General features: G+C 41.5%; 1 protein-coding gene across 2 annotated transcripts in view; it reads right to left on the bottom strand.

Moving 5' to 3' along the window:
* The window catches only part of usp53a (ubiquitin specific peptidase 53a), a 31,001-nt gene extending 10,879 nt beyond the window's left edge, over positions 1-20,122 (bottom strand). Inside the window, exons 1-12 of one of the 2 annotated variants that reach the window (XM_088414255.1) lie at positions 19,878-20,122; positions 11,863-12,360; positions 9,101-9,193; positions 8,883-9,017; positions 7,455-7,565; positions 6,483-6,565; positions 6,306-6,390; positions 5,754-5,900; positions 4,285-4,434; positions 3,361-3,523; positions 2,229-2,378; positions 1,186-1,326 (exon numbers count right to left, since the gene is read on the bottom strand). In XM_088414255.1, coding sequence (XP_088270381.1) covers positions 1,186-1,326; positions 2,229-2,378; positions 3,361-3,523; positions 4,285-4,434; positions 5,754-5,900; positions 6,306-6,390; positions 6,483-6,565; positions 7,455-7,565; positions 8,883-9,017; positions 9,101-9,193; positions 11,863-12,006 — 1,402 coding nt within the window. In that variant the 5' untranslated portion in view covers positions 12,007-12,360; positions 19,878-20,122. The remainder of the gene's footprint in view (positions 1-1,185; positions 1,327-2,228; positions 2,379-3,360; positions 3,524-4,284; positions 4,435-5,753; positions 5,901-6,305; positions 6,391-6,482; positions 6,566-7,454; positions 7,566-8,882; positions 9,018-9,100; positions 9,194-11,862; positions 12,361-19,877) is intronic. The other variant, XM_088414262.1, reaches the window with a different exon arrangement.
* Between the last annotated feature and the right edge of the window lie 635 nt (positions 20,123-20,757).

Consider the following 20,757-nt stretch of genomic DNA (forward strand, 5'->3'; position numbering starts at 1 on the left):
ACAGTACGTGTACATAAAGGTATTTTAGGAGGTATGTGAATTTTAACAGGGTTTCTGCAGCCATTAGCAATTTTAATGTAATGCTTTAAAACCCCTGGCGGAAACAGCATATCTCTTTTCAAAAAAAGAGCAAACTGATTGGAACATAAAGCAAATTATTGCAAAAATGTGTTCTAATGACTCCTTTGCAAAAAAAGTTTTCTTTGTTCAATTTTATGCAGATGCGTTTTGCCATTAGCAGAATCTAAACCGGATTGCTGGTGATGGACCGATATCTGTCACTTTTTTGCAAGTTTGGCAATCGTCTATAATGTCTGATTTCAGTGACCAGTTACGCAAATGTTATCTGAAAGTTTTGAGGTGCAAGCACCCTCAAACAAATTTCCAGCTTATCCGTAGAAGCATGGTTATTAATGTTAAACTATGGCAAACAAACTTTATTTTATGAATATATTAGGGCTGTTGATGCAGGAAAGTGGCAACTGAAATCTTGGCCCAGCCTTAGGATTAGATCAGCCGTGCCCGGCCGGCTTTTTGTTATGCCTTGTATCGCGTAATGCTTTGCTGAATAAAAAAAGCCAGCGAGGGCGACTGAGCTCTGACGGCTCTGAGGCGAACGCGAGAGCGGGAGCTTCGTCGTCCCTCGCTCGCAAGAACAGTCAATCTAAGCTGGTCTAAGTTACTATTTTACAGCCTAGTCTGGGCCTGTCTTAGTCTTCTTTATAGATTTCTCTGACAACAGTATAATAAGTAAATAAACAAGTTATTGAAATAGACATACTCCTACATCTCGTGATCGGATTGGTGATTGGTTTTGTGTGTTTTAAAAAAAAAAACGCTTTGTACTTGTTAGGGGGAAAAATATATTTGCATTAATGAAAATAAAAAGTTTCCAGACCATAATACTACAAGAGATACGTACACTACGCGTCGCGTGTTTTGTTTGTCGGCTGCGAAGAGGTGAATGGGAGAATTCCAGCTCGAAGAGAGCTGGATGAAAGAAAGCTCGGATGGACGTCAGCAGTTAATCCCCTTTCTGACACGTTGCTCCCTAACCGACGCTTACATAAGGCTCGCGGGGAAGGGAGACGAGGGCCGCTCTCATATGTCATAAAAGCCCGGGAATTCTCTCATGTTTTATGCGGCGAGTCACATGTGCAGGCTGAACGCGAGAGTGTGAGCGACCTCTGTAGCGTGATTCCGCCCGCCGCTGACCGCTTCGATCAGACTCTCTTCCGAGCGGATGCGCCTCTCCGCCGGCTCTCTGCGCGACTTCCCTGAAGATCTCTCGGAATTGACGCCTTGTTTCGCCGCCGCCAATTTTTACTATAGAAAAAAAAACATACAACGACAATTCATGCGCCGGCAACCGCGACATTGGATATTTTACGGGAATGATAAAACAGAAACGACAGGGCGATGAAACAGGTGTGATTAGTTAGCTAACTCTCGGCAGGTTCCAACGATGCGCACTGATGTGGACACGTTACTCCTAATTTTTGTTGCTCACAATTTTTTGACGCGGATCTCCACATAATTCATCTCATCTGATTCACATCTTTGTCATTTCAACCTATTCCAAAAATGTGTGCCTATAGTTCTCATTTCAAATCTTCATGGTTTTCACACCATTCAATATTTTTCAGCCCCAAATTTCCCATTCACTCCTAATGAGGCTGCGTTTCCCGCAACGGCTGTTTGTCATTCATTCCGGTGGTACAAGAAACATCAAATATCATTCTCATTTGAAACTTAAATAATCAACTTCATTCCATTTTGCCATGGATGTTTGTTGGCAAAAAAAAAAAAAATTGAAAAAAAATTTTTTTGAAAGATTTTGAAAAAAAATTCACATTCAACAAAACAAATTCTAAATCTGTTGTTTTCTTCTTTATCAGACAGTAAAGGCTTTAAAATTGAAAAGTGACATGTTTTCTTTCCCCTCCTTCAGAAGAAGTCGAAAGAAAACGCCGAAACCTGTCAGGTAAAAACTCTTAGAAATGTTAAGATTTTAAAGTTTTTTACTTTCGAATTTTAAAGTTTTTAAGCCTTGCTACTGTCTGATGAAGAAGAAAACAACAACGGATTTTAAACTATAGAAAGAATGAAGGTTGTTCAAGTACAAATTCTAAATATTCATCTTATTCAAGTCACGGTGGAAATAATTGAACGTGGAAAAACTTCAAAGCCTTCAAAAACCAAAGCGAGTCAAATATTTTCTAGCGTACCTGGCCCACGCCCTCCGCTAGTTTGGGCACTGTTGCGGCTAAAGGCGGAAGGGCTTTTCCGATTTAAGGAGCGCTGAAGACCCAACAGAGCGTTCAGGTTCTCCTTGGTCAGCTCCAGCTTCTTCGGGGACGGGAGCGGAGATGTCGCAGCTAAGCGGGGAAAGGGAAAAGACGCCATTTAGATAAACATCAAGCGCTTCTGCCAAATATGAGAGCACGGGTGTTGCTTCCATCACTCCGGCTGCCACCCGGTTTGGACCTGGGCGGCGGCCAGCCCGGAGGGTTTGAGGAGGATTCTTAAACGGGGATAAAATCTCCCGCAAATCCTGGGGTGTATAATCCAGGAGGGAGATGTCCATGTCGCTCGCTCGCTGCCTGCGCGAGCTGCTTAGCGTGCGTGCAAAATAGTATTTTGGAGCTTGACTTCAGTATGTCAACAATTCCATCGATAACGCTCGTGCTGAAATATTTTTTTAGCCAAGCACAAAGCATTTGTGCATTTAAAAACAATAAATGAAAATGTGCATCTCTAGGTGCATTTTATGATGATGAAGAGTATTCTTATTATTATTCAGCATCTCTAGAAGAGAGATGGTGTAACCATCTTTCTTTACTTCTGGCTCTGCTGCTAGAAAATTGCCACGAATGACAACTCACATTTCTATAAACCTTAATTGAATAAAGGAATAAATCATTTTGCACAATTTAGGGATTATTTGATTCATGTTCCAATTAATTTGCTCTTAATTGGAAGAAGAAAAGTAGATAGTGTAACCATCTTTTTTTATTTCTGGTGCAACTGCTAAAAAAAATGGTCACAAGTGACAATTCACATCTGTACAAACCTTGACAGAATAAAGGGTTAAAACATCTTGCACAATTTAGGAATCATTTGTTTCATGTTCCAATCAATTTGCTCTTAATTTGTAAAAGAACTAGAAGGTGTTTCATCACAAATGAAAATTCTGTATGAATCCATACAAATCCTGACAGAATAAAGGGCCAAATGTTTGGCACAATTTAGCAATATTTGCTTCATGTTCCAATTAATTTGCTCTTCATATTTGCTTATACCTGTAGAAACCCCATTAAAGTCTCACGTTCCCCTATTTGAGAACTTAACATGACTTGCCTTCTCCATTCTCAAGGTTCTTATACTGGGATTGGCTCAAGTTCTGCTGTGACGCATCCTCTGCCGTGATGGCGCTGCCATTCGGGTTGGCGTAAAACAGCAGAAGAGGCTGGAAGTGACCTTTTATACATTTGCTGACCACATCTTTCCACCTGGAGCCCACCTAAAATAAAAACAGCGGAAGAAAGGCCAGCGCTTGATTGTTCACCGTGAAACGAAGCACGAGAAATCCTCTCACCCCCTCATTTAAATTAAACCTACGAGCACCGGCAGATGTTGTAACAGAAGCCAAAACGTAACTTGGGAAAAAAAAATAAAAAACGAGGGTGAACCGCATCTCGCCGCCCGATTGGCAAGCGCGTGGAACAATCACATTAGCTGGGCTTCGTCAGGTGCCGCCGCAGAGACGCCACAAAGGCAAGCTGTGGGCTAACAGATGCCCCTGCGTTTCTTCATTAAGCAAATGAAGATTGCAGCTGAGAGATAAGCAGAGATGAACAAATAGAAATACTGTACAGCAAAATCAATGGGGGGGGGGGGGGGGGGGGGGGGCATTTTCAAAACTTCAGTAGTTTTACTTCATTTCAGATACATTGAAATTTATGTGTGCCGTTAATCTAAATTGTCACTATAAAGGTCAAAGATCAATTTTTACTGGGCTGGCGGGGAATGATTTAAATGAAAACCGCTTGAAAGTAAAGCAGCATCTCAGAACGAGTTCAACTCTTATGGTCCTGCTGTATCTATGGACGATTTGGCGTCCGTCCAAATTAGGATTGCGCGGACTTGGCAGCGGCCCGAGCTCTGCGCAGTTTCGACTTGAAGTGAACATAAAATGTTGAGCTACCGTTTTCAAGATGTGACTGTTTTTGCTACACGGGAAGGGCAAAATCAAACGCTGATTGAGTGTAGCGCCGTGGTCACCTCTTTGACGGTGGCGTCATCGAAGAAGACCCATTTGGAGGACTTGGTGTGGTAGGCGAAGGCACAGTAGTGGCGGCTGGAGTAGCAGATCATCCCCACGAGCAACAGCTCGCCCTTTTTGGCGTGCTCGTCCGTCACCCTGTAGAAAAGCTGCACGCGCAATAACAGCTGCTTTATTGGAGTCTCATTATGATTAATATGGCGTTTGTGCTACATGAAATTCACGTTTTTGACCCATCTCTAGTGGCGGCTATTTTGTCACTTGCCGTTGACTGAAAATGACATGACCCGTCACCGCTCACATTTTTTGGGGGAGATTGGTCATATGATGCTTGAAAGCTGAGCAGTAATTGGTTGTTTTCTTTGTTCTCTGCATACCAAGTCAGAAACTATCAAAACGTCAAAAGAAGAGCCTCCAACTTCCCAGATCGGATGACATAGTGCAACATTCACAAAAATAAAGGTCCAATAAAGTGTACTTTTAATTTCACCAAAAGCACTTCTGTTATTGAGTTGCTATTTATATTAAGAATACATTTTTGTTTATCATTTATACCTGTGCATTTGTGGCGGGAGAGCTGGTGTGCACGCCGGCTGGACGATTGCACGGTGAGGTCATGCTAGCTATGTGCACATGCCTCCGCTATAGCTCTTTTGCTAAGATGTTTTTGTTGTCATTTCAATAATTAGAGCAATAAATGTCAAGTTTCAAATATGTTGCATGGTTTTGGACTTATGTTGTAGCCGTTAGGTGACATTTTGGAGCCGCTGTTGATGCAAGGACTAAGCTAATATTGCTAACGCCGATTAGCGTGCGTTCTACTCATTTGTGGTGCCGAGCTGTATGGCGCAGCCCGTAGTTTCAGTCGTGTTAAGAGACATGGCCACTTTGCCGCGGGCTGAAAAAAAATGTTGCGGACCAACTTGACCAAAACATGAGGCAAAACATTTCCAGATGAGAACGGCAGCAGCATGGCAACAAAGAGGTTTTGTTCCTCCCTCGTGCGCTTCCCGCTCCAGCCGGTTCTCACCCTCGCCAACAATAGATTGCAAACAATTGGGGCGGTGGTGGTGGATCTGCCTTTAACACCCAATAATGTCACATTAAACACTCTCAAGTGAATCGAGGCTTTTGTGGCGGGAGCCGGAGAAACATGTGAGAGGGCGGGCTGTCAAATCAACACGCTGAACGCTTTCGCTGCGGAAGTTATGTAACGTGTGAGGAGCCCACCCCGGTTTGATTTCCAGCAGCGCCGCGCTACTCGCCGGTGGCTCTAAAGCTCGTCTGGCGGGGGAGGGGGATTTGAACCGGTTGACACTGACTGGTGTGGTGTTTTTTTTTTTTTTTTTTAATAATAAGCGGGCCAGGGAGACCCCGACGGGTTGCTGACTGCTTACGCAACGGGCGCATCCGACAATAGACCCGAGCACCTCGCGGCCGTGGCGCGCGCGGTGTCGGCTGCTCTCACCGACGACAGGCTGAGGTGAGGTCCCAGTGAGCGGATCACATCCTCCGTCAGGTCCGACTGGTCCGAATCCCACACAAAGCCGATGGTGACAATCTCCGGGGAGTTCATGAGCACGCGCCGGATTCGAATCCTCTGACCGCATTTGCTCTAGAACGGGAAAGGGGAGAAACCGGGGTAGAACCTGACATTATTTTGCACTTACTAAGACTGTTTTCCTACTTTATTAAGAACAGAAGCATGGAGCGACTACTAACATGCAAGCAGGTACAAATGTATTCAAAAACACATCTGAACCCTGAGTATTTATATTATAGCTAAATCCTAGAAATCAAGTATCGGGCAGGGTACTCCGAATATCCGAACATAGCGTGTGTGTTCAAGGAGTCGGTTTATGGAAAAACTATGAGATAGAACTGAAAAGATGCCATTAGTTTGTCACAGCGGATCACTGCGAGAAATATCGCTAAGTCTATACTGCGTACTGACACGACCGATGAACCCGTATCAAATCGCTCCTCTGACTTGCTGAACGAAGGTGACACCACCACTTACGGGACAGTTGCGAAGATCTCCCACCGTACACGCCGCTTGTAACAGCTCACCAAAGGAATCGTCCTTGCGCTGAAGCATCTGTTGGCTGAGGGAGAGTGAGGGCGGGGGGCCCGAAAAAGATAAGCGAGGCAGACGAAAAGGGGCGAACTCGGGGCGTTTGTGTTGCCGTGGTTTTACCAGAGTGCGGTGGTGGAGACATAATGGACCAGCTCTATAAACGGCAGCGGGTCAGAGGACGCCCCACAGCTACGGCACACGGACTGCGGGCAGAGGGAATAGCAAAAATGTTTAGCATATTCACGCTAGGTTCAATGCGAACAGGCGAAGTGGGAGTTTGAAATCGGAAAATTGCTGAGGTATGATTGGTGGTTACCTGAGCCACATTTTTTTTATTTTTTTTTAACTTGATGTCCCTTTTCATTAAGTGTGCTTTTCCATCTGTGTGTGATTTATTAAAGAACTATAAATGTTGTGGTATCTCTATGCAATTTTTTTCAGTAACAGCAGAACATATAAAACATCCATATGAAAATATACAGGCAAATAAAGGCAGACAACGTTTTGCAAAGGAGTCACTATAACCCAATTTAGTTATAGCGGGTTTTATGTTCCAGTTAATTTGCTCTCAATTTGAAAAGTATTGCACTGTTGAATATTCAATGTACCGCAAATGCTTTTTCTGTAAAAATAAAATATATTCTTGCCTTTGTTCCTTTTATCCATATGTTTTGTTTTTATCTAAACTTGTTTTGATATGTAATAAATAAATACATAAATAAAAACATATTTTAACAGGTGGGCCGTTCAGTAAACACTGACTTTTGTTTTTGATGCGTCAGTCTTATCATTCCTCGTCTTTCATTGTGAGGTCGAACTGGTTTGGGAACGCGAGTCAGCATCACACAAGGCCCAGTGGTGTGTGTGTGTGGTTGTGTCCAGTTACACTCAAAGACACACACACACACACACCATCTGTGATTTACTGGCTTCTGCTGATGCTGCATGGAAGAACCTGAGTACAATCAAATCTGCCTTATTCCACTGAGGCTTTCTGAACGTGACGGATTGGACTGGCAAATCCGGGGACGTGGATTCATACGTGTGCGTTGCGAGCACGGGTTCCGGCAAGTGCGGTGACGTCCCACTGACCTGCTCGTAAAGCGACATGGCAAACTTCTGATGGGTGATGCATGATCTTGAGGTGCACGCATCGGTCTCCTCAGGCACGATGTGCAAGTGGATCCTCTCCAATATATTTTCCTGGCACAAAATATCACATTAAAATCAACAACAACGTGCCACTGACGTCTCATTTCTCACTTGCGCAGCTCAGAACGGGACAGGGCGAGCTCAATTTTAGGCGTTAGGTTTCAAAGCTGGGAAGACTAGCACCTAGCGACTCGGGTGTTGTCAGGCCTCCTTGTGATAAAATATTAAAGACCGCATGCCTGCCTTCAGAGGTTACAGCATCACAGCCAGTTAATCTGATACTAAATGTGCATAAATTCTCTAGCGGCCTGCACCTGCTACCGAGAGCTCAAGGGTAAAGATCTGTGGGTAATTAAGAATATTCTGAAGACAGCAACTACGGGTGTTAAGCTAGCAGGAGATAATTACCTTATGTGATCAAAAAGTGTTTGGTAGTACTTTTTGAATCCTTAACATTTTGTGAGGTTACTGGGAATTTTTGGTTCTTCTAATCTATGGTCTATAATCCTGAAACCGCTCCAAGAGAGTGGCTGACACGAGTACCGGCTTTGCTCGCGGGTACCGATGCATTGAAATAAAGTCGGGTATCGGCATGATACTCAGCCATCCGAATTCACGTGATGTTCTTTTAGGGTAAAAAAGGATCCTATAGCTCAAAAAGTTGATGTGACAGCAAAATATTGAGACCGGTTTTGGATTCGGCACGACAAAATTAGGAACAGTCTCCAATATTCTGAATTTTTTACACACATCAGCACAGACCTTGTAGGTCTCGCAGCCAATAAGACATCCATTGCAAACAGCTGATGCAGCCACATCTCTGTCGAAACAGAGCTACTGAAAATTGGCACTGAAGAAGAACATATTGGATAATCTCCATGGTGAATTTTTTTCTAAATCTCCTTTTTAGATGGTTGAACACCAGCACCAGCGAGTCACATTGACCCCATCCATTTTTGGTTAGATAAGTAGGTGTAACTCAAACAGACGCCAAAGGGGAAATAGCAGTGAAAAAAAAAAAAAAACTGTAGTTCCCACAATTCAAACAGGTAACATTTGGCTCACGAACGAGCGCTTAGAAGCCGGGCCCGGTTTGCTCGGGTTCCCGCTGTTTCCCCGCATTCCTCCAAAAGGAGTCATTTCTATTTAGTCGGAAACAAACACATTCAGAGCAGCGCAGAAATGATGCAATCCCCGGCGCTTACATAATCCGTCATCCTGATATTTAGCAACAACCTGCTAGGGGTTGATGGGAAGGGAAAGAAGGCACAGAAGCTCTTTTCTGTGACCTCGCCAAACAGTTTGTTGCAGTACACGCAAACACGCTCTCCGGTTACGCCCGCCTCCCTCCCCAGGGGGGCGACTTACAAAGCACTCTGCGGCATCATCCATGAAGCCCAGCTGGAAGCGCTGCTCGTCCTTAAAGGTCTCCGCCAAGGCGTTGCGCAGGTTGTCTGATGGCAGCGCCCGCTCCCGACTGTGCTGGAACTGGGAGAAGATGGCCTGAGGTGAAGGAAGGGACAAAAAGTGAGGGGGCGCTGCGCGGACGAATTGAGCAAAGGTTGTTCAGCGACAAGCACGCTTACCTTTAATGCGCAAAAAATGCAGGACTCGCCTAAACAGAAGTGGCCGGGTAGCTGCCTCAAGCTGCGTCTGAAAATGTCCAGCTGCCACAGAACCTACGCAAACGGACAAAAGCAAAACTTATTTGAGCTGTGAGCAACCATAAAGGGCCTTCAAAACTCCAACCCGTTAAAACGTATATTTACATATTTGGCAGGCCTTATGACAGCAAAGTTTCGTGAGAATTCAGCTCAAACTTTTTGACACCGAAAGCTACTTTGGTACCGAGTAATACGAATGGCTACCAGTTTACGTTAAGCTACAGACAACGTTAATCATTTCTCACATTAATTAAGGAACCGCTATAGCAAATACATGTATGTCTATCAAATGCCATACGGGGGTCCTCGACTTACGACGTGGATCGTTCTGAAGACGAGGTGTATCCCGAATTTCAGTGTAAGTCGGAACACCGTACAAATAAGAACTAAAAATAAATAAATAAAATAAACAGATTACCGTATTTTCTATTTTCAAACTTTTTCCATATATAAGGCGCACCGGATTATAAGGCGCAGCCTCAATTAATGACATATTTTAAAACTTTTACAATCACAATATAGTAATACTCAAAGTAATAACAATAATAACTCAAATAATAACTCTTAACTCTTAATAGTAGAATAACTCAGTCAATATGAGCAACCTTGTTAAAGTGTAAATACAAAAGAAACAGGTAAAGCTTATTTCATCAGTTCATTCCCCATCTACCAATCCCAGTCTCAATATTGATCCATATATAAGGCTCACCTGATTATAAGGCGCAACATCAGCTTTTTCAAACAATTAAGGCTTTTAAGTGCGCCTTATAATGCGGAAAATACGGTACTCTATATGTACTGTACTGTATTGTACTATTGTTCTGCTCCTTTCTGCCCCCGCTTTGTCGGATAAACTTTGTTGATGCACTGCATTTTATTTTGTAGAGAACTCTTGTTTTGAAGGGCCATACAACCAATGCCAGCGGGGGCGTGTATGTCCCTTGGGAAAAGGATTTTTTTTTTTTTTTTTTGCAATGTGAAGTGTAATTGTGATAATAAGGATCGCCTATTTTTTTCAGACACTTTAATACACAAGTTTTTTTCGGCTTGAATAAACCTTTAACCTGAAAAAAAGTAGTGAACAGTTGTTAAAAGGTGCACTGGTAGCTTACGAGAAAATTGAACGCTTTTAGGTGCCCCTTACAAATACGATATCACGTTTTTATTCAAGTTTGGTGAATTTTATTTCATGTTTAGTTCCTCAAAATTCAGATTATTTACAAAGAATATTAATAATAATAGTATCCTACAAAACCAATAGGGACCTTGCGGCGTTTGCTGTTCAGGTCCTAAAAAAAACAAATTGTTTTGCTTTTTCAAGGTCCTCCAGAAGAGAAACAATGCCAGAGGGGAAGGGTGCTCATCTGCCGCCTCACCCAGTGAGTCACACGGAGCCGGAGGGTGACCTCACCGCGGGTCGTTGACTGGAAACCACGGGGCAAGTCGGCGGCCAACACCCCACCAGTCACACAACCTTCAAGTGGATTATTACGTGGCTCAAGTAAGGGACTGACTAAGATGTAAAACTGGGGGGCTTAGTGTACAGCTTTGGCATGAAGACACAAACGAACATGCACATAAAAATGCTACTTTTGAGCATTTCCGGAGTGGAGTATTAGAGGGAGTATCAGAATTGAAGGGAATGGCTAATTCTGGCACGGACCGTCACGCTGGGTTTGACACCCAAGTATCACTTTGCTGATGTCATCTGATTCAGAAATTCCCATCTGTTTCGGAGCCAAGATACATATTTGGGATTAGAAAAATTTCTCGGCGCGACACACTGCACAAATGCTACAACATTATATGTCATTTTTTCACTAATCACAGGGGGTACATTCCAGGTAAGACTCAATATTTGAAGACATACATTTTGCAAAGAAGCCAATTTAAAAAAAAAAAAAAAAAATCTTCATAATTTGTTCTTAATTTGAAAAGAAAATTCAGTGTTCCAGTCGCGGCATTAGAAAGTGTTTAATTTGATTTGATGATACCTGCAGAAACCGTGCTAAAGTCTCACGTACCCGTCATGAGGTGCATTTAAATGTTTTTTGCACATTTCAAAATTTATTGATGAATTTATTTCGTGTGTGCGTTCATGTGAAAACTGGGCTTACGTCGTGAAGACTAGTTTTGAGTAATTGACGAAAATGTGAATTTTCAACAGAGATGTCCCTTATATTTCCACAAAACTTTCCTTAAGGTCTCAAATTGAATTTCCCGGCAGCCAAAAGGTTCAAACTGTAACCCAAGTGTCTGAAAATAAGAAATAAGACGACGACGCGCACCATTGAGAGATGAATGAATCAAATTGGTGTATTTTGGTCAATTTCTAAACTACCTCCATGGATTATATCATTTAAAGGGTATTACACCCATTACGGATTTATCTATCAACTAATGCACCTAATGATCTGCTAGTAGTCACTGCCTAATTCAGTTGGTAACAGTTGAATAAGGGGGGTACCGGCACCCCACCACCACCACCACTTACAGCACGGATCAAGAGTCCCATACATGTAGGTGCACTTAAGATGCTTTATCTGCCGTCAATCGGTACTTTGAAATAAAACGGGAGGCTCTCTCGTCGCGCAATAATATGCTACCGCTCAACAGTTGGGAATGACCGATCTAATCAAGCAGGAAAGTTTCTACTTATGCGGCGAGAAGAACTAAAGTAGTACCTGCACAGCGCTGTTGAGAAAGCAGCTGTTCTGGCCCGGTTCGTTGAGCAGTCCTTTGGTGGGGGCCAAAGACATCATGCTTCCCGGCTGGTAGCCCTTCCCCAAATTGCTCCCCGGTTTCCGGAACAACCTGAGCAACGCCATTGTGTCGTGGGGGTAAACAACTTGGAGCGGGTGCTCCTTTTGCCCCTTGGAGGAGAAAAGTAACCCCCCCCAAAAAAAAAAGTCTGGGATTATGTGATCCCGCAGGCTGATGATGCCCTGCTACACATGGGCCACTAGTCCATGTCTTGCGTGCAGGAGGAAGGTTTCAAATATCCAGTGAGGGGAAAAAAAATGATTATAATCCACGTAACAAGTCCGTGAGGTTTACTGGTCCACAGGTCAGATGCCTTCTAAGCACAGGTGACTCTTCTTGCCACATTTTTGTGACGCTGCGCAGGACATTCAGCGGTCAGTCCAAGACGCGTAAAATCCACCCGGTTCCACGTTCGGCTTCTGTCCAAGACACAACAACAATGAGGTCATTTGAGTTTCGCAACCTGACCTGGAATGTAGTAGATCTACACAAGTGTGGATTTGCCAATGTGGGTTCAACATTTTTCAATGTCAATTGCGTATTTGCAAGTACGTTCCAGGGCTAAATACCTTAAACGTAACATTTGTTTCCCATAATGCCAAAGGTAGCAAAAAAAAAAAAAAAAAAATCCTTTTTAGACTGATTTGAGATTGACTTGCGCATGCGAAGTTAAAAAAAAATACATATATATGGCATATATTTTGCCAATACATTTGAAAATTGAATAGACAGTTTATTAATAATTTTCATGGTATATTTTTTAAAATAACACCAGAGTACGATGTTAGGTTTTTAACATTTAGTCGTTGATGCTAAAAACATAGCATTGTTTTCACAAAATGCCACAGGGTAAGCATAAGTTAAAAGTCCGTAGCATTATGGGGAAAAAAAAAAGTTTTTAGAATGTAGTCTAATAAGTTATAACATACTTGCAGAATCTATTCACAGGCTAAATACCAAAAATAGTTTGTTTGTTTTTTCTGCTAATGGTAAGGGGTATGCAAACGCTTGAGTCTATAACCCGTGGCAATGAGGGAAAAAATTGCTACGCGATTAGCATTTAGCCTATAAATACATTCAACTGTACTTGTCCATCTTCATTTTTTAAAGCTTTTATTAGCATTTTGCTTACATTACAACAATATACTTGAATCTTAAGCAAATATTTTTTATGTGTATTAATCATTTTTATGGATTAGTTGTTATGATGGTTCGGCATTTTTCCTCATAACGCCTGTGGCATAACGGGGGAAATATTTTACTCTCGCCTACAAGTATGTTCAAATGTACTTGTAAGTACATTCAAGCATGTTTGCCTGTCACAGATGTTTATACAAGTTTGCTGGTTACATATATTCATAAATTTAGTATGGCAAGACAAATGCCTTCAAAAAATATCCCCTAACCCTGGCTGAACTTAAGATTTGAAGGAATGTCAACAAAGCTTGCACATTAACTTTTACGAACAGCTCTTAAAACGGAGGCCAAGGTCGAGTTGGGAGCGCGTAGCCGGCAACGGCAGCGCATCCGCGTCCGCTTTGCAATTCCACGGGCATTTCAATGAGCGTTGACAAACAAAACTTCGGCCAACCCAAAACAAAACAAAAAAAAAAAAAGGGGGGGGGGGGGGGGGGGGGGACAAACAGTAGCCAGGACATGTAACCAATTGAATCTCATTAAAGTCATTCATTCACGGTGTATGCAGTATATTTACTAAGCCGAATGAAGAACGAAAACAGGCTTTCATTCCAGGAGTCTGCATTTTTTCTGCCGATCAAATCCCACTTCATTGTTCATTGTTATTGGCAAATGTATTTGGAGCTTGGAATGGAAGGCAATCCACACGGGGCAGGAGAATTGAATCATTCTTTCTGTACGCACCCGAGCATAAGTTCCTCGTCAACGGACGCTACAGATGATTATTTTGAAACTTATTTTTAGCAGACGATGAGCATGCCTTGAACAAAGGAGACATTGAATCTCTCCTCTATTATCTAGGATCTCTTCAAAGAACAATGTGTTTGTAGTAATTGTTATGGATTCCTAGACAGGGCCCTCGAGGGCGAGGCCTCGTCGAGAAAAAGTATAGAGTAGAATTTCTACTCCGGTTCTTGGAAAGTTTTCACCTTTGCAATATTGTGTCCAGATAAATATCTGGTGTACAAAAAATGTCTTCTTATATTTAATGTACGAGAAAGAAAATACAAAATGAAAATAGGCTTCTGATCATTTTTATCCAAAATATCTTTCGGCGAAACACCAAAAATTTGAAGACGATTAGAGGTAAAGAAGAGGCTCAAGGTCAATGGAAAAAAAAAAAGTTGTCAGGATTCCTACTTTTCAGGATTATGACTTTGTCTTCAGGATTCGAAGTAAGACTTGACTAAGAATTATTTTTGACACTGAATACAAAGCCAGAAGTCCGATTGTAAAGTGAGAGATCCGAGTAAAGATTTAAATTTGCGCTAAAAGTGAGAATCCAGCCAGTCTTTTTTTTTTCCTGTGGTCCTAAAACTCTTCTTCTTACAGGAGTTCACAAAAATATGACCTCGATAATAACTCGATGAGAACAAATAATTGCGTGCAGGTCCAAAATGAAGTTTAAAACTGTAGACTTCCCGTTAGGTTTAGCATATCCCGCTGAGCTTTAACCTATTCGTGTCCACTCTCGTGTCCGTTTTGTCTGAGCAAAGCAGCAATCAATTGCATCCTGCCCCAAAAAAAAGGGACAACATTGGCCTCGGATAAAAATAGATTTAAAAAAAAAAAACACAATACTCATGTTCATGCTTGGATGAAGACTTTTTTTGGGGGGGGGGGGCGGTTTGATGAATGAACATGCTAGCACGTTGTGTGCCGGTGGCCGTTCTTATGTTACTCTACGCCCCAAGAGGCACACGCAGTTTGGGTCATGCACATTTCGTTACTCGGCATGACGCAAATAGTCAGGAATGTGCGGAACATAAAGTACTTTTTGGACCAATGGCTACTGTACGTGTTTAGACACAAGCAAACACAAACCTTACCGCAAGGTTTCAACCCAACCAGTCAGACCACATTTGCCAAAGGTGGAATTTGAAGAATCGTGGACAGATGACGACACGGCGCTCTTGGAACGCTTTAGGGGCCATTCGAATTTAGTGCCTAAATGCTGCATTTACAGTCATCATCCTCATGCAATTCAATTAAAGAGCGGCGGGATTGCGGGCCCGTACTTTGCAGCTGGCCTCCATGGCAACAAGGATTCCAGAGCAATCACTTAAGCTCAGAGTTGCTTAAGAGCCGTAAGTTTTTTCAGATTAGTTTCGGGACTGGCGGGAGGAGTGGAAAGTAGCCATGTCCTCTCATTACTGTACACAGACCGCATCACTCTAAGGCCCGAGGGATCCAAAGGGATGTGTGAAAACGCCTGCCAATCATTGTGAGGCTCAAATAAAAAGTGTGCTAGAAGAGAACACAAAAATAGGTTTGAAAACACACTGTAATCCAGTTTGGGTTTTAAAATCCGTGAATTGCAGATCACAACTTCCAACTACTGACATTATCAGGAAATACAGATAGAATTATCAATCAATAATCATCCAGAATGACTGAAGAAAATCAAGATTTTTTTTTTTGGCCATATTGGCCAGCCCCAGCTTCTTACTGAACTGACAAATTGAACTGAACAATTTTCAAATAAAGAGCAAATGAATTGGAACATGACGTAACATATTGCAAAATTAATTTTGTTGTTTCATCCGGATGCACATTGACATTTAAGATAAACACTTTCTGGTCGACAAGCCAGAAATAAATCAGAGGCTATAACATGGTCTATCTTTTGGAGTTGCTGAATAAAATATGACAGATAGCGCTGCAAATATAGAAAAGTTTAATAAATCTGACACAGCGCTTTGTTTATTTTGTTTTTAAACCCAAAAATGCCTTATGCAGATTAACGAGTACTTGGTTGAAGAAAAAAAAATATCACAGGGGGTGCATCACAGAAAAAGGGTTGAGAAACACTACGCTAGGAGACCTAATGAAGTCCACAAATACACTTTACATTTCTTGGAAGTGAGCCTCGACATTTTTCATCCGGCATGGACCACGGGCACACATTTTTTTTTTACTCAGGCAGACCAGGTTACAAGTGCGAGAGGTTAAAGTGACACATTGTGAAAGAGCGACGAGCCAGCATGGGCGTTCTTAAAGCATGCCCGAAGCTGCCATTTTATCTTTGTCTAATAAAACCCAATCTCCATGAGAAAACCGATCCTCTTAAAATCCATTTCAACGACGCGGGACACCCGTTTCAAACGTTTGAAACGACAAATGATCATTTTCTCGACTTTCCGACGACATTTTTCCTGAGTGCAAACTGGCGGGATGCCGGTAGATCGAATGAATACGCACCAAAAAAGAAACCATTGATCCCAGTGTGGAAATTGGGTCACTACATCAGCTGGATCGGAACACACCAAAAACAATGAATAGAAGGCAACGGAACAATCGGGCGAGTATCATGCGTCAAAATTTCAAAGGACATTTTGCAGGACCCGCAGCAAAAAAGATTCAGGCAGGCCTCAAAAGGAAATATCAAGAAAAGGAATCCTCTGAGCTGCTCGCTTTTATAAGCAAATATGATTTGTTCCGTTTCCTTCAAGACAGGAAAGGAAGTCCGGAGGTCCGCAAATAAAACAGTCAGCCGAGACGTGTCAAGCCAAAAAAAGTGCAGAGCTTCTCTCCTCCGCGCTCATTTAGAAAACGTACGAGCTAGCGCCTCGGAGCAATCGCCCGAAGAGGCGCGTCGGCGGGCCCGGACGGGGCCGAGGGAGTTGAGGCTTCGGCGCCGAGTCATCGGCGTTCGATCGACTGGTGGACCCAGCTCGTTAGGAAGCTGTGCTTTTGAATTCCCCATGACTCCAACCGAATCGCAAATATCCACAAAACATCCTCTCAATTTTCAGCAGTCATTCCGGACGGTGATGATTTAAACCGATTTTGATTGCCGTAATGAACCCTAGATCCATATCTTCAACGGTTTGATTTAAAAAATACATAAATCCTGTGGGAAATTTAGACTATGATCCTGTATTTAACTTGCTTATGTCACGCTTACCATTCAATCCCAAAGACAATATATATATATATATATATATATATATATATATATATATATATATATATATATATATATATATATATATATATATATATATATATATATATATATATATATATAATTTGTGATTAATTTGAAATTATTTTATTGTTTTCTGTATTCATAGTTCTTTTGTCAAGCAAAACATATTTTTTATGTTCCTATTTAATTGCTATTTATTTATTGCTTAATTATGGAATGTCGTCTGCTGCTTGGGGAAGTGAACAGAATAAGAATTTCATTGTATGGTACAACTATACATCTGTTGGATCTTGAACCTCTAGAATCATGGAGATTAAAAAAAATCCAACTGGTTTATGAAATGATGTCAAACCAACAGTAGTCATTTTTGTTGTTGTAGCGCATTGAATAGCAACTGTGTCAGATGAGTCATTTACATCTGCAAAACGAGTCAGTGCCATGCATGAACACTTGTTGCAGCACTTAGCTTGACCTTTACCTGACTGTAAACTAAACAAACAAGTACACAAGGCAACAATTAATGCCGTGACCACTTTTTTAACCAAAGATTTCAACCACTCGGTCAAGATTCACTTCTGTTTAAGCATTTTGGACAACAATGCAACATTCGGGCCGGCAAAACACAACGGATCGCCCACAGGCCGCTGACTCACCCGCTAGTCCTCACTGTTGTCCAGCAAAGGAAAGGCGATATCAAAAACAAAAGCCCATGTTCCAAGATTCAACTTCCCACTCCAACAATGCGAAATCAGGCGCACATCTTTGCTTTCCTTTTCCCTCTAGAAAAATCTCTGGCCATTCATGTTTAAAAACAACAACAACAACACATCTGTGAACCAGGCTGTGAAAAATGGACCACGTTGGGCGATGACTTGACTTTTGATCTATACTGGTGACACTCATCTTTATGAAAGATGATATGACTCATGATGGTTGCAGCAGAATGAATTTTGAAATCTATAAAAAAAAACATTTTGGCAATTCACACGAAAAAAATGTACATCCGAACTCATCAGGCAAAGCTTCAAAATGTTTAATAGTGTCATTTTTTCAATGCTTAGTTTATACATCTAGATGTAAACAACACCATGAAATAAAAGCTGGAATTTTGTACTTATCATTGATGTTCTTGAGGACTAAACATTCAAGCTATCTAGTAAACAAAGCTCAAAACAATCCAAAAAGGAACAATAACACAAATGAGAAACTTCTGTTTGACAATTTGACCTGTGCTAACCCCTTCTTTCACGCTGCAGACTTTTCACACTTAAGTGCTCGAGTTAGGTCAAATTCAAAACGAATAAACGAAACAGGTTCTTCGACATGCTTCCAATTGCACAATGAAGGATCGAAAACGGCCAGCGTCACGTCATTCGCGATGAGCCATACAGCTTAGCTCATGGAAACACTATTGGTAAATGAGGCCACTGAGATTTTAAGCTATTTTCAAAACACAAGGCATTGCATCATGACAAACATTCACATTCCAGTTTGGAGTCCTAGCACATTTAACTCCAAACACTAAGGCCAGAGCTGACGGCTTGTGGTTACAGTTATTTAAAATTGTTAGTATAAGAACAATTTGGCCATTATGAGCATCCACTTGTTATATTTATATACTTCTGTTTAACCACTTATTTATATTTAATACAAAATAAACAATAGTCTGTGAATAATCTGGGACAAAATGGTTTTGTAAGACACTATTGCAAAATATAATTTTAAAATACTTTTTTTTTTTTTTTACAATAATTGATGGAATAGTTGGACTTGCCTTCCCAATACAACCCACAGTAACTTAAATCCATTAAGTATAGATTATTTTTTTTTAGTGAGTTAGATTTGTTTACTTTGTTTCGTTTGTCAAAAAAGTGCATTTTTTGTGGTATGACTGGTATGACGAAAAAAAACAAGTTAAATATCGGTAAACCTGCAATAGATACGGTCACAAATGAAATGTATGTGTACAGGTCGAAATGTTGTCATATGTTTTACACTTCTGGCCTATAAGGCTGAAAAACTGCAAGAAAAATAGAGACGTAAACCTGCAATACAACAAGTTATGGTCATAAGTTAAATATATTTTTATAAATAATAAATATAAATAAATTCAATGGAGTGAAAAAGCAATAATCGAACCGCGAGGTAGCGAGGGAACAGTGTACTCACCAACTCAACAGTATTATCATTACCAGTACTCATTGTTTATGTTAGGTAAGAGTCAGCTTACCTTTTTTTTTTTTCTGGCTATGAAAACATGTGCTCAAAAACGGAACCACTCTCCTCTGTTTTAATCGAATTGGGAAAAACTAACCGGATGTCATGTGGTCCAAGCTAACTGGTTGGATTTCCATAAACAAAAAGTGTATCAATAATCTTTTGTAAATGTGGTAATATAATTGTGTTGATATGCGCAAAACCGTTAATTTTATCTTGACTGTTCGAGGGGTTCTGTAACCTTATAAACCCCTGCGTGCGTGTGTGTATTAAAAAATACACTTTATTCATACAAAAATGTTCGTCCATATTTGGTCTTTATTTGCTTACTTTTCCTTCAATCTTGCCAGACGAGCGCACATTTGACTGTGACTGAGATGTGTAAACACGCAACTTTTATTTCTTTACAAGTTTGTTACGCGTTTAATGATGTTCAAAGCGAATTTGTTTCATAAACTGGCAGATTCACACTTCCTGATTCTCGCGCGTACCTGAGCCCAGGTACGTTCCCACTCCGCGGAACTACAATTCAAGAATAAAAGAAATATAATAGAAAAATAAAATAATAGAAAAGACCTTGGAAGAACTTACCTTGGCGAAAGTACGAAATATATCCCCGTGCGCTACAATATCTTGAAAAAACAAGAGTTGCGAAATTGCCAAGTGGGAGGAAAAGTACGAAAACGCCGCAAACTTCCGTCCTTGTTTTCAACTCCGAATGTCGCCCTCCTTGTGACAAATAATCCCCTTCGCGGTGCAATTTGAAGCGCATTTGTGTGGAAGGCTGGCTCGGGGAAGAGGGAGAGACACCCACCACAAACGGACGGCTCGCTGTCGGCACCTGAACTAGATCAGAGATGTTTTTTTTTTTTTTTTTTCAGGGGAGACGTCCACGTCAAGCCACGCCCCTTCCTCCTGGACTCGCTTTACTGCGGCGTGTCACGCACGCGCGCGCGTGCACAAGTTGCACGTTGCTTGCACATTTGCTATTTCTGCCTAGTAGTGTGTCAGCGAATGATTACACGGGACGGGGGGGAAAAGGGGCGAGGGGGGTGTTAAATATTGACTGACCATGGCACAGTTGCGTATTTGTTGTATCTCTTTTTTTCTTTTCCACCAGAGGCGAAATTGATGTCCGCAAGCTCTCGTTAGCCAAACGCCATCTGCGATATCAACGGCCGTTACATAAAAGCAAGCGCATCAGGACGCACATTTAAAGGCCAGCACACTTTGCTCCAGTGTCGTCATTAACTCCCATCTAATTGTTTTCTTGTACTTTCTATGATTCAGCGGCAGTTTATTTATTTATGAGATAACCCTTTTTCAAACCTATACCAGTTCGAGTTCTCGCACTAGATACCGTGTACCGATACCAATATTACTTTTGATACAGGTACTTTTAAAGGGAGACTTATCTATTCCAGCATAGCATTTTCCTTAATATTTCATAAACGTTACTGCATTTTTTTAT

The sequence above is a fragment of the Hippichthys cyanospilos genome, chromosome 1 (assembly GCF_059441005.1).
Source record: "Hippichthys cyanospilos isolate Australia breed blue-spotted pipefish chromosome 1, RoL_Hcya_1.0, whole genome shotgun sequence".
NCBI lineage: Eukaryota > Metazoa > Chordata > Actinopteri > Syngnathiformes > Syngnathidae > Hippichthys > Hippichthys cyanospilos.